Source organism: Sus scrofa, chromosome 1, assembly GCF_000003025.6.
Source record: "Sus scrofa isolate TJ Tabasco breed Duroc chromosome 1, Sscrofa11.1, whole genome shotgun sequence".
In the NCBI taxonomy this organism is placed as follows: Eukaryota; Metazoa; Chordata; class Mammalia; order Artiodactyla; family Suidae; genus Sus; species Sus scrofa.
Genome location: NC_010443.5, coordinates 72,832,234 through 72,845,512, shown reverse-complemented (window position 1 = coordinate 72,845,512; position 13,279 = coordinate 72,832,234). Strand labels below are relative to the sequence as shown.

The 13,279-nt window shown below is 39.1% G+C and overlaps 1 protein-coding gene across 3 annotated transcripts in view; it reads right to left on the bottom strand.

The window, feature by feature from the left end:
* The window catches only part of QRSL1 (glutaminyl-tRNA synthase (glutamine-hydrolyzing)-like 1), a 31,271-nt gene that overhangs the window by 1,359 nt on the left and 16,633 nt on the right, over positions 1-13,279 (bottom strand). For 2 of the 3 annotated variants that reach the window (XM_005659343.3, XM_021090539.1), the window contains 6 exons: positions 12,375-12,550; positions 12,173-12,285; positions 10,816-11,008; positions 10,166-10,283; positions 4,143-4,348; positions 785-896 (listed from right to left, as the gene is read on the bottom strand). In XM_005659343.3, coding sequence (XP_005659400.1) covers positions 785-896; positions 4,143-4,348; positions 10,166-10,283; positions 10,816-11,008; positions 12,173-12,285; positions 12,375-12,550 — 918 coding nt within the window. Of the gene's footprint in view, positions 1-564; positions 897-4,142; positions 4,349-10,165; positions 10,284-10,815; positions 11,009-12,172; positions 12,286-12,374; positions 12,551-13,279 lie in introns of those variants that run through there. The other variant, XM_003480294.4, reaches the window with a different exon arrangement.

Below are 13,279 nucleotides of genomic sequence, written 5' to 3'. Positions count from 1 at the left end.
CTTTGAGCAGAAAAGGAAATCTGTTCTGTCATCAGCTCTATTCTTAGAGGAGGGGAGTGCTGGCACCTGGGGCTCTCCCCAGGGGAGGCACCCCTGCCCTTTCACATGGCCCTGGGCCCCAGGAGGTTGCACTTCCTCCTGTGCTCAGGGCTCCTCTTCCACCTGCTCAGCTCAGACTCAGAGCTGAATATTCCCATTTTACCGTTTTGGTGCATTTTTAATACCCCGAGGCGGCCTCCACTGCATGATGAGTTGCCTCTCGGTGAGGCTATTCCAGTTATCTCTGGAAGTACCACTTAACTGCTTTTGTTAGCACTTCGATTGCAAAGATGTATGAGTTTTCAGAGGTTTACCCCAAGCTTATTTTTACTGTAAGCAATGTTCTTTGTAACGAATATGTTTGCAGAATGCATCATTCTCCGGGAATGTTTATCTCGTATTATGATAGAAATCCTGTACTTGTTTATATTTAGCGGACACTTAAGAAATGCTGACAGGCTATTTATAAATAATTAACTATATCACAAGGATTTAAAAAAGTGATTCTAAGGAATGACTGTGTTGACAGTAAACCCAATTATAAGAATTTATTAGCAAGACATTAGCAAGATCACTTAAGTTCTCCAGAATATAAAAGCTTTAAAAGTCATTTTAATTTGCATGATATAGTCATCGCTGTTATTTTACAGAAACAGAAGCTAACTTTTCATTTTCAAAGATTGACGAATAGTCATCCATTAGTTCCTGAAGCTGAATAACAGGAAACTGTACTTGTTTTTCGAACCATTTGGCAACTGTAAGAAGCTGCTGGTCACAAAACGCACGTCCAATAAACTGGAGTCCTACTGGCAACCCTTGGCTTGAGAGGGCCATAGGGATACTCACTGCTGGCAATCCTAAACAAAAGAAAGAAACCCATTAAATGTTGATTAATTCTCCACTCTAAGACCCAGAGATCGCTTCCACTTCCCAGCGCTAGCAGCACAAGACAGGATAAGTTTAAATAAATCACAAAAATTATATGCTATGCATGCTTTTGTATCTTTCTCTATTCACAGAATATGTCTTGGAAAAATCACTATAAATCCATTCAAAGACCTTCTTCATTCTTTTTTTTTTTTTTTTTTTTAATAGTTGCATAGCACTCCACTATGCGGTTTTACAATAATTTATTCAACCATTCTTCTATGGTTGGGGATTTTGGTTGTTTTTGGTACTTAGCTATTTTGCACCCTGTCTCAGTGAATTACCTTGTGTGTTTTTTCAGTATTTTTGAACGTTTCTAAGATGAAGAGAATTACTTCATCAAAAGATACATGCATATGTAATCAGACATTGCCATATTCCCCTCCAAAAAAGCTGTACTGCTTGAAATCCTACCAGTAAAATGAATGCTTTTTATCCCTATAGTCTTGCCAACAGAGTGCGTGCTTGAGTTTTTGAATTTTTGCCAGTTTGTTAGAACAGCAATAGCAGCTTAAGGTAGTTTAAATTTCAGTTTTGGGACAGAGAAAGTAGAAGATTCTGGGACATCTTATTGTACCACAAAAAAAGAGAATTTCAAAAATTAATGGGGGAGCTCCCCTTGTGGCTCAGTGGTAATGAACCTAGCTAGCAACCATGAGGTTGCAGGTTCAATCAATGGCCTTGTTCAGTGGATTAAGTATTTGGCATTGCTGTGAGCTCTGGTGTAAGTTGCAGACGTGGCTCAGATCCTGCGTTGCTGTGGCTGTGGTGTAGGCCTGAAGCTACAGCTTCAATTCGACCGCTAACTGGGAACTTCCTCCCTATGCCATAGGTGTGGCCCTAAAGAGCAGGGGGAAAAAAAAAAAAAAAGGCAAGGGGCGGGGGGAACCGGTCCAAAGGATATCTGCAACTTGAAGGGGCTCCTGATGGCTAAATTTGAATAACTTTGAGCATTAAAACCAATGGCAGTAATTGCATATAATAAATTTTTTTAAAAAAGGAAAGCTGTTCTTTAGAGAAGACTGCTAGCTAACATATGTGGGAAAAATGATAAAATTAGAACAGTCTGCATTTTGTAATTCTCTAAGTAATACTTAATTTAGACAAGGATGCTAAAAGTGGGTCCAAGATTACTGAGGAACATGGTCTCAAAGTATCACCTCACCAATTGCTTGTAATTGATAAAAGGGAAATGTGCTTTCATAAGGAAAGTATCTGGCAGTTACTTCCTTAACTACGGGATCAACTTAGTTTTCAAAAGTGGGGCAAACTGGTACTGTTTCCCTGACATTAAGCATATGTAGTATTTCTGCGAAAAAGTTTAACCCAGTCCAGTCATGAGGAAGCAATTGGATAAGTCCAGATTATGGATGGGATGTCAAGTGGACTAGACGCCTCAAAAAAGTCAATGTCATTTAAAACAAAAATTTTAAAAAGCAGGGGATTTATTATCAGTAATTATGCAAGCTATAACAAAGTAGCAGGGTGGAGTTCCCGTCGTGGCACAGCAGAAACGAATCGACTAGAAACCATGAGGTTGCGGGTTCGATCCCTGGCCTCACTCAGCAGGTTAAGGATCTGGCGTTGCTGTGGCTGTGGTACAGGCTGGCAGCTGTAGCTCTGATTCAACCCCTAGCCTGGGAACCTCCGTGCGCCTCAGGTGAGGCCCTAAAAAAAAAAAGACAAAAAAAAAAAAAAAAAGTAGCAGGGCATTTTTTTTTTTTTTTTTTGTCTTTTTGCTATTTCTTGGGCCGCTCCCACGGCATATGGAGGTTCCCAAGCTAGGAGTCGAATCGGAGCTGTAGCCACAGGCCTACGCCAGAGCCACAGCAACGCCGGATCCGAGCCACGTCTGCAACCTACACCACAGCTCACGGCAACGCCGGATCGTTAACCCACTGAGCAAGGGCAGGGACCGAACCCGCGACCTCATGGTTCCTAGTCGGATTCGTTAACCACTGCGCCACGACGGGAACTCCCAGAGCATTTTTTAACTGCTAAAGAAAAGAACTATCAAACCAGAATCCTATATCCAGAAAAAATAACCTTTAAAAATGAAAGAAAAATCAAGACATACTCAGAAGAAAGCTAAGAGAACTGGCTGCCAGCAGACCTATCCTAAAAGAATGGCTAACTGCTCTCCAACAAAGGATCTTGATACATCAAGGAGAAATGAACACAGTTAACAAACGTGTAGATAAAAGCAACAGACTTTAGTTCTCCTCTGAGTTTTCTACATGTTTGATAACTGAAGTAAAAACACTGATGTGGTTCAAAAAAAAAAGAACATAGTGAAGTGGGGGACTGTTCTAGATTTTAAATAGATATCATACACATATACATCAGGGGAAAAAACAAAGAGACATTTTGGGGCGTTCCCGTTGTGGCTCAGTGGAAAGGAATCCAACTAGGAACCATGAGGTTGCTGGTTCGATCCCTGGCCTTCCTCAGTGGGTTAAGGATCCGGCATTGCCATAAGCTGTGGTGTAGGTCGCAGAGGCGGCTTGGATCCCACATTGCTGTGACTCTGATGTAGGCCGGCAGTTACAGCTCAGATTTGACCCCTAGCCTGGGAACCTCCATATGACGCAGATGCGGCCCTCAAAAGACAAAAGACAAAAAAAAAAAAAAAAAAAAGAGAGAGAGAGACATTTTGGCACAACTGAGAAACTTAAATATGAACTGCACTTGGAATATGACTGTATTTATGTTAGTTTTCTTAGGTGTGATGATGGAATTATGGTTATACAGGAGAATGTCTTTATTCGTAGAATGCTAAAGTGTTTAGAGGTGAAGTAACATGAAACTTTCAAATTATTCAAATAGAAGCTAAGCATGCGAAGGGGGATGAGGGGCACAGGAAGAATAATGCAAATGAGGCAAAATATCAGCAAGGATGGATCCAGGCAAAGGACCTATGGGTATTCATTACGTGACTTTTTTTCAACTTTTCTATAGGTTATTATGGAAAATAATAGAAATTCTATAGGTCTGAAAATTAATACATGTGTGTGTATGAATGCACACACAGACAGCCCCCGCCGCCCCGCTCCGCCAAGCATTCCAGAAGAACAGGCTGTTGGTTTTAGGGAAAAATCTAGCTAGAACCTAGCTGAAGACCAGGGCGCCTACCCCAAAATTGGAAGGAAACGAAAATGTTCTGGAGGGATCCTCACCTGCCATATTTACAGCCTGTGTAAAAATATCATCCTGGGCACTTCGTGTTCTGTTGTCTTCTTTGATGAACTCTAGGTATGGCACTGCCTCACTCAAAGTGGTGGGAGTGAGCAAGACGTCTACTCCAGACTTAAAAACATTCACAAAATCATTAGCAATGAGTCGTCTCACTTTCTGTGCTTTGACAAAATAATTCTCATAGTTTCTGTGAGAAAAAAAGATATTTTAAAGGCTTTTTGTTATTTCTTTGACTCAATTATCAGGTATAGGCTCATTAAAGAATTACTGGATTATTGGCTTGTAGAAGCTGGCACTGCTAGGATTTCTAATAACACATAAGAATAAATTTTGATCAACTGTGCTGTTATTCTAAAAGTTTGTATATCTGGAATTTAATGAATTAAAATTCACCAGCAGATGCAATTCTGCATATATAATCACAAAATATTAACACTTCCAGGGACATCATTAAAACAGAATATTCAGACCATCATTAATAAGTCCACAAATAACAAATGCTGAAGAGGGTATGGAGAAAAGAGTACTCTCCTACACTGCTGGTGGGAATGTAAATTGGTACAACCACTATGGAAAACAGTATGGAGGTACCTCAGAAAACTAAATATAGAACTACTGTATGACCCAGCAATCCAGACAAAACTTTCCTTGAAAAAGACACATGCACCCGCATGTTCACTGCAGCACTATTCACAATAGCCAAAACATGGAAACAACCTAAATGTCCATTGACAGATGAATGGATTAAGAAGATGTGGTATAGGAGTTCCCGTCATGGTGCAGTGGTTAACGAATCCGACTAGGAACCATGAGGTTTCGGGTTCGATCCCTGCCCTTGCTCAGTGGGTTAACGATCCGGTGTTGCTGTGAGCTGTGGTGTAGGTTGCAGACACGGCTCGGATCCCACGTTGCTGTGACTCTGGTGTAGGCTGGCAGCTACAGCTCCGATTCGACCCCTAGCCTGGGAACCTCCAAATGCCGTGGGAGCGGCCCAAGAAATGGCAAAAAGACAAAAAAAAAAAAAAGAAGATGTGGTATATATACATAATGGAATACTATTCAGCCATAAAAAAGAAAATAATGCCATTTGCAGCAACATGGATGGAACTAGACTCTCATACTAAGTAAAGTAAGTCAGAAATAGAAAGACAAATACCATCTGATATCACTTATATCTGGAATCTAATATAGGGCACAAATGAACCTTTCCACAGAAAAGAAACTCATGGGAGTTCCTGTCATGGCTCAGTGGTTAGTGAATCCGACTAAGAACCATGAGGTTTCGGGTTCGATCCCTGGCCTTGCTCAGTGGGTTAAGGATCCAGCATTGCTGTGAGCTGTGGTGTATGTTGCAGACATAGCTCGGATCCTGTGTTGCTGTGGCTGTGGTGCAGGCTGGTGGCTACAGCTCCGATTGGACCCCTAGCCTGGGAACCTCCAAATGCCGTGGGAGTGGCCCAAGAAATGGCAAAAATTAAAGACAAAACAAAACAAAACAAAAAAAAAGAAAAGAAACCCACGGACTTGGAGAACAGACTTGTGGTTGCCAAGGGGGATGAGGAGGGAGTGGGATGGACTGGGAATCTGGGATTAATAGATGCAAACTATTGCCTTTGAAATGGATAAGCAATGAGATCCTGCTATACAGCACTGGGAACTATATCTAGTCACTTCGTGGGTTTTTTTTTTTTTTTTTTTTGGTCTTTTTAGGGCCACACCCATGGCAGATGGAGGTTCCCAGGCTAGGGGTCAAATTGGAGCTGCAGCTGCTGGCCTACGCCACAGCCACAGAACTCAGGATCTGAGCTGTGTCTGTGACCTATCCCACAGATCACAGCAACTCTGGATCCTTAACCCACTGAGCAAGGCCAGGGACTGAACCTGAGTCCTCATGGATGCTAGTCAGATTCCTTTCCACTGAGCCATGACAGGAACTCCTATATCTAGTCATTTGTGATTGAGTATGATGAAGGATAATGTGAGAGAAAGAATGTATATATGTATGTGTGACTGGGTCACTTTGCTATACATTGGAAAAATTGATAGAGCACTATAAATCAACTACACTGGAAAAAATAAAAATCATTTAAAAATCCCCAGAATATTCACTTTCAGGTGAGGAAAATCAAGTACAGAGCAATTAAATGACTTTGCAAAGGTTGCAAAGATGGGTAGTGGTAGAGGAAGGACTAGAACTTAGGTCCCTGGAGGCCCATTCCAATCCTCTATTATAATAGTGGCCTATTTCATCTCTAGGATAATGATAACTACTTATTATAAGGATTCTGAAATTCTGTACAATTCTACATGCCTTCAGAATTAGACTAGAAAACAAGCTCTGGAAACCAAAACTGAGGAAAGAACACCGTGTTTGTAATTATGTATTTTACAGACAGGCATAGCCTGGGAATAGAAATGTGAAATTCAAGAAAAGGTGCTTTAGGCTGCCTACTGAATGGGAGAATATTATGTGCAAATAATATATCCAATAAGGGGTTAAAATTCAAAATACACAAGGAACTCATATAACTCAAAAATAAAAAAACCCCAACTGATTAAAAAATGGGCAGAGGACCTGAAAAGACATTTTTCCAAAGAAGACAAATAGATGGCCAACAGGCACATGAAAAGATGCACAACCTCACTAATCATCACAGAAATCAATTCAGAACCACAATGAATCATCACCTCACACCTTAAAGACAACAATAACAAGTATTAGGCATGGATGTGGAGAAAAGGGAACTCCATGCCATGATGGAAAACAGTATGGAGAGTCTTCAAAAAAGTAAAAATAGAACTACCACAAGATATAGTGATTCCACTCCTGGGTATTTATCCAAAGAAAACAAAGACGCTAATTTTTTTTTTTTCAAAGACACTAATTTGAAAGTATGTTCATAGCAGCATTATTTACAATTGTCAATATATGGAAGCAACCAAGTGCCTATCGAAAGATGAATGGATAAAGATGTGGTACATATATACAATGGAATATTAACCATAAAAAAGAAGGAAATCTTGCCATTTGTGACAACATGGGTGGACCTAGAGGGATTATGTTAAGTGAAGTAAGACAGAGAAGGACAAATATCTTGACTTATCTGTGGAATCTAAAATACAAAATAAGTGAACAAACATAACTAAACAGAAGCAGAGTCACAGACAAAGAGAACGAGTGGTTGCCAGAGGAGAGGGGGTGAGGGGGAAGGAAAGAAATAGGTGAGGAAATTAAAAGGTACAAACTTTCAGGTATGAGATGTACAGTGTGGAGAATATAGTCAGTAATTATGTAATATCTTTGTAAGGTGACAGATGACAATTAGACTTATGGTCATCATTTTGAAATGCATAGAAATAGCAAATCACTGTATTGTGTACCAGGAACTAACATAGTGTTGTAGGTCAATTCTATTTCAAAAACAAACAACCTGTAGAAAAACAGATCAGTTGTTGTTACCAGAGGCCAGAGGCAGGGGGAGGGGAAACTGGATGAAGGTAATCAAAAGGTATAAACTTCCAGTTAGAAGATAAATATGTACTAGGGATATAACATACAACACGATAAATATAATTTACACTGCTCTATGTTATATATGAAAGTTGATAAGACTAAATCCTAAAGAGTTCTCAACATAAGAAAAGATTTTTTTCTTCCCATTTCTGTAGTATTGTATCTATACGAGATAGGGATGTTCACTAAACTTATCGTGGTAATAAAAAAAAACCAATAAAAGATATGGTTACTCCCCCCCTCCCCCGCTCCAAAGAAAAGATGTTTTCTTTACTGAAAAGATTAAGGAAATCAGTCAAACACAGGAGTGACTATAAGTCAATGATGCAAAGAAAGGGAAAATATGACAAAGTATTAACCATTCTAACTTCAGTTTCCTCACCTGTAAAAACAGATATAGCAATTCCAATCTTACTGAGGACCAAATACAATGAAATAAAAATGTGAAACCTTTTTTATCCTAAAAGAATGCTATAGAAATATCAGATTTCCTTATTATCATTTGACCAAAGGATCAATAGGGAGATGAATGCAGGCATCACATGTAATTTACCCAACAGTTGATGGCTTAAATAATGTATTAACAACATTTCCCAAATCTGAATTTTATAAAAGAACAAATACTTATACTTTTTCCTACTTTAAATATGGTTAAAAAGCAGAACTTCTGCTTTCATCAATGATGGAGAAATAGGGATGAAATTATCCTGACATTTTAAACAATTGGAAAACTAGCAAAATGAAACACAACCATTTTCAGATATTAGACAACAGGCATTCAGGAGAGAAAGAAAGCAAGTAAGTGAAGCTCTCTGATTTCTCCATTAATCAAGTAATAGTTTTGGTTTTTCTTTTCTTTTTTTTTTTGTCTTTTTGCTATTTCTTTGGGCCGCTCCCGCGGCATATGGAGGTTCCCAGGCTAGGGGTTGAATCGGAGGTGTAGCCACCGGCCAACGCCAGAGCCACAGCAACGGGGGATCCAAGCCGCGTCTGCAACCTACACCACAGCTCACGGCAACGCCGGATCGTCAACCCACCGAGCACGGGCAGGGACTGAACCCGCAACCTCATGGTTCCTAGTCGGATTCGTTAACCACTGCGCCACGACGGGAACTCCTGGTTTTTATTTTCTAACTTTTTTGAGATATGATTGACTATAATATTGTGTGGTTTAGGGTGTAAAACATGATGATTTGGTATGGGTGTAAAGTGCAAAATGACTACAACAGTCAGATTAGTTAACATCCGTCACCTCACATGATTACAATTTTTGGTGTATGTGGTGAGACTATTTAAGATCTACTCTCTCAGCAACTTTCAAGTATATAATACAGTACCATTGTCTATAGTAAAGGCTGTACAACAGACCCCAGAACTTTCTCATCTTATAATTGGAAGTTTGTACCTTTGACCAATATCTCTCGTTCCCCCCCAGCTACTAGTATTCTACTGTTTCTTTGAGTTTGGCTTTTTTTTTTTAAGATTCCACATATAAGTGAGATCATACACTATCTGTCTTTCTCTGACTAATTTCACTTAGGATAATGCCCTCAAGGTCCATGTTGTCACAAATGGAGGATTTCTTTTGAATAATAAATAATGAATAATATTCCACTATATATGTACAAACACACACACCAGATATCTTCATCCATTCATCCACTGATGGACACTTAGGTCGTTTCCATGTCTTGGCTTTGAGGTAGTGATTTCTTTCCTTTAGGTAAATACCCCGAAGTGGGATTTCTGGATTATATGGTAACTCTATTTTTAATTTTTTGGAGGAACAGCCATACTGTTTTTCATAGTAGCTTTATTTCTAAAAATAAATAGTAGTTTTAGAAAAAGTAATTCTAACCACTGGCCCTGAGGAGGTGCAGAGATGAATAAAATGCTTTCTATCTGTGTGTATATAGATATATCTATCTCCTATCTATATGGCATATAGAAAAACTCCAGGAAGCTCTTCGTTATAACCATTCTTACTTTTTCACACTTCTCACATCCTCTTAGATAGACTTGGTGGTATGGAAAATGAATCCTATTCATATGATGGTGAATAAACTTGTATTGAAGTAATGGTAATTTAGAATTCTTTCTTGGAGCAAACAGACATTTGATGCAAGGGAAAATTAAGTTGATTTACCAAATTTTTTAAGCAACACCATGTAACTTGCTGCTTAAGGCTCTCATAGCAGTAAGATAATGTGGCAACAACAGACAGGGGATATTTAATGAGGCTAAAATCCTTCAGAGCTTCCCACTTAGCTTGTACTAATCATTTAGCTAGAGCATCAACTTTTTTTGTTGTTGTTTTTGAATAACCAAGAGCTGAAAGTACCATAAGCAGGCCTTTAATACGACTTCTAACTCAAGTCATAAGGATTTTGCTCCCTTCGCAAATATCTCAATTTCTAGACTTGATAGACATGCTACTACGTTACTCTTGAGTTTTCAAGAATGGGGAAATTCCTAAACTGATTCTCTTACTCTTTTAATAAGAAAAAGTTGCCGGAGAGAATTCTTCCTCTCACCACATCATTGAACCCCTCTCGTCTGGTTGCAGCATACATGGCTTCAGTAGACACATCAACATCACATCTGTGACCTGAAAACAAAAAAGAGGTAAACTTTACTTGAAAGGGAAATAAAGTTCAGGCTGAAAAGCAGATCTAGAGTCACATTTGTGACCAATGCTAAAATTTTGGGACCTTGACCTGAATGGTCTCTCTTCTTTATCTTCCCTGTGACTGATCTGTCAGGAATCAGGGAGAGAGAAGAAGATAAAGAAGAGGAAACTTCATTTGTTTACTTCCTCCCTCCCTCATTCATTCATTTATTCAAATGTTTACAGAGCTCTTCCCCTGTGCCAGGTTCCATGCTGGATGGATGGAGAATACAAAGCTATGATTCTGTACCTTCAAGATATTCACAGTCCAGAGGGGTGAATGGAAGATACAGAGGCATTATGATGAATAGAGTGTGTATAATGCTTAAATGACAAAGGTGAAAGGATTCACTGAAATACTTCCCTAAATCATTAACATTATTCCAGGGAATAATATTTTTTGCCACTAATAAGTTAGCCTTTCACATGTTTGAGACAACTACCTTAAAAATGCAAAATGCAGGTACCTTACCATATTCTAGCCCATCAAATCTTGCCATATTCGATGCCACTTCTGATGTGCACAGTACATGGTAGCAGACAATTGAATAACTGGTGTGGGGCAGGGACACTTCAATTACTTTGGCCCCTTCAGATTCAAATAGGTCAGCAGCTTTGGACCAGAGAGATTGTACTTCACTTGACAATTCTGGTGTAAGATACTCCTTATTGGAAAAAGTCAAAATGCAGAAATTAGAACATCTGTATAGATGGTTTTATAAAAATTTGTACTTCAGAACCTTTGACAATACATTAGAAAATCTAATTAAATTTTGAGTAGGTAGCTAGAAAGGTTGATCTAATTTAAAAGCATTTATGGCATGACGAGCACAGTACTAGATTTTGTGAGCTGGATGTAATATTAGTGATTGGAGATCTGGCGGGAGAACTTACATTTGTAAAGTGTTCATTATATATCAGGCACTCTGCTACATGCTTTCAAAGGTTCTCTCATTTAATGCTTTTAAAAATCCTATGAGGTAGGTATTACCAGCCTTCATTTTATTAATGAAAAATATTGAGACTAGAGAAGGTAAGTAACTTTTCTAACGTTACAAAGGAGATAAGTAAAGGGTCTAGGATTCCTAAATAGGTTTATTTTTACAATCTATGTTTTCTCTAAATCCTTAAAAGTATGGAGTTCCCATTGTGGCACAGTGGAAATGAATCTGACTAGGAACTATGAGGTTGAGGGTTTGATCCCTGGCCTCACTCAGTGGGTTAAGGATCCAGCCTTGCCATGAGCTGTGGTGTAGGCTGCAGATGTGGCTCAGATCTGGTGTTGCTGTGGCTGTGGCATAGGCCAGCAGCTGTAGCTCCGATGAGACCCCTAGCCTGGGGAAAACCTCCATATACCACAGGTGCAGCCCTAAAAAGAGAAAAAAAAAAAAAAACCTTTAAAAGTAGACACACCTATTACCTTAATTGAAGATTTTAAAGATTTCATAGTATTTTTCTATAGCACTGGTCTCAACTGGGGGCAACATCATCCCCTGCCTCTCAACAGGGGGACATGTGGTAGCATCTGCAGGCAGTTCTGGTTGTGGGGCTGTGGTGGTGGGGATTTGCCTCTAGAGGTAGAGGCTAATGATGCTGCTCAACATCTTACAGAGCATAGGACCATCTCCCAGAACCAAAAGTTCTCCAAAAAATTATTGCCCAGCTCCAAATTAAAATTTGGAAAGGTTAGTAACGTAACATATTTACTTTCATGTCACAAAGCTAATAAAATTGGCAGAGCAGGGATTCAAACCCAACCAAGACTTGTTTCTCAAGTCTGTGTACTGTATTTGACTTGAACGGTACTTTTGTAAAGGAATGAGAGTTACCTTTGGAATTCCTACACACAGTTTGCTCACATCTGTCAGACTGGGAAGCATAAATGGTTTAACGGGATCTTGTACTGTGGTAGAATCTTTGGGGTCATGCCCAGCTAGTACACCTGTAAGTAAAAATACTTCTGAGTGAACAGACATAGTGTTTTACAGTGAAATTATAATGTTTTGAAACTATATGGAATCATATAAATACCCAACACAATGGCTGCATCATCCACACATCTGGTTAAGATTCCTGGCACATCCATTGAATTCACCAGGGGAATGAGACCATGACGAGACACTAAGCCATAGCTTGGCTTTAAACCAACAACCCCACAGTGGGCAGCTGGATTTCTGGTCGATCCTCCTGTATCTGATCCTAAAGCCCTGGAATTTAAATGGAATTCTCTTTAGCAGGATAACATGGCTCTAGTTTTATTTGGAATCTTTTTAAATGTATATTTTTAAAGTGTATTTTCTCTTGATTATACAAAAGTAAAACATGCTTATCTCAGAGAATTCTTAAAATACAGAAAAATGTAAAGAAGTAACAAAATATTCCACCACCTTGAGGCAAACACTGTTAATTTTGGCATGTTAATGTCATGTCTCTTTTCTTTTTCTTTTTTTTTTTTTTGGATTTTAGGGCTGTACCTGCAGCATATGGAGGTTGCCAGACTAGAGGTTGAGCTATAACTGCCAGCCTACGCCACAGCCACAGCAGTACAGGATCTAGGCTGCGTCTGCGACCACAGTTCACAGCAATGCCAGATCCTTAACCCAATGAGCGAGGCCAGGGATTGAACCTGTGTCCTCATGAATGATAGAGTCGTTAACCTCTGAGCCATGACAGGAACTCCGCATCTCTTTTCTTAATGCATTTTTTTCTTTCATAATTCAGGTCATTCTGTAATCATAAGTTTCTATCTTTTTTCTGCTTATCATGAGACTTTTACTACATTGTTAAAATTATTGAAAATCTTAAATATGTATAATATTCTATTATCAGTTGGCAATTTCCAGTTGATTCCCAATTTTAAAGTCCATTCTCCTGTCAATATACATACAACTGTGATACCTTTTTTTCATGGCAATTTTATAGTATGACTTTACAAA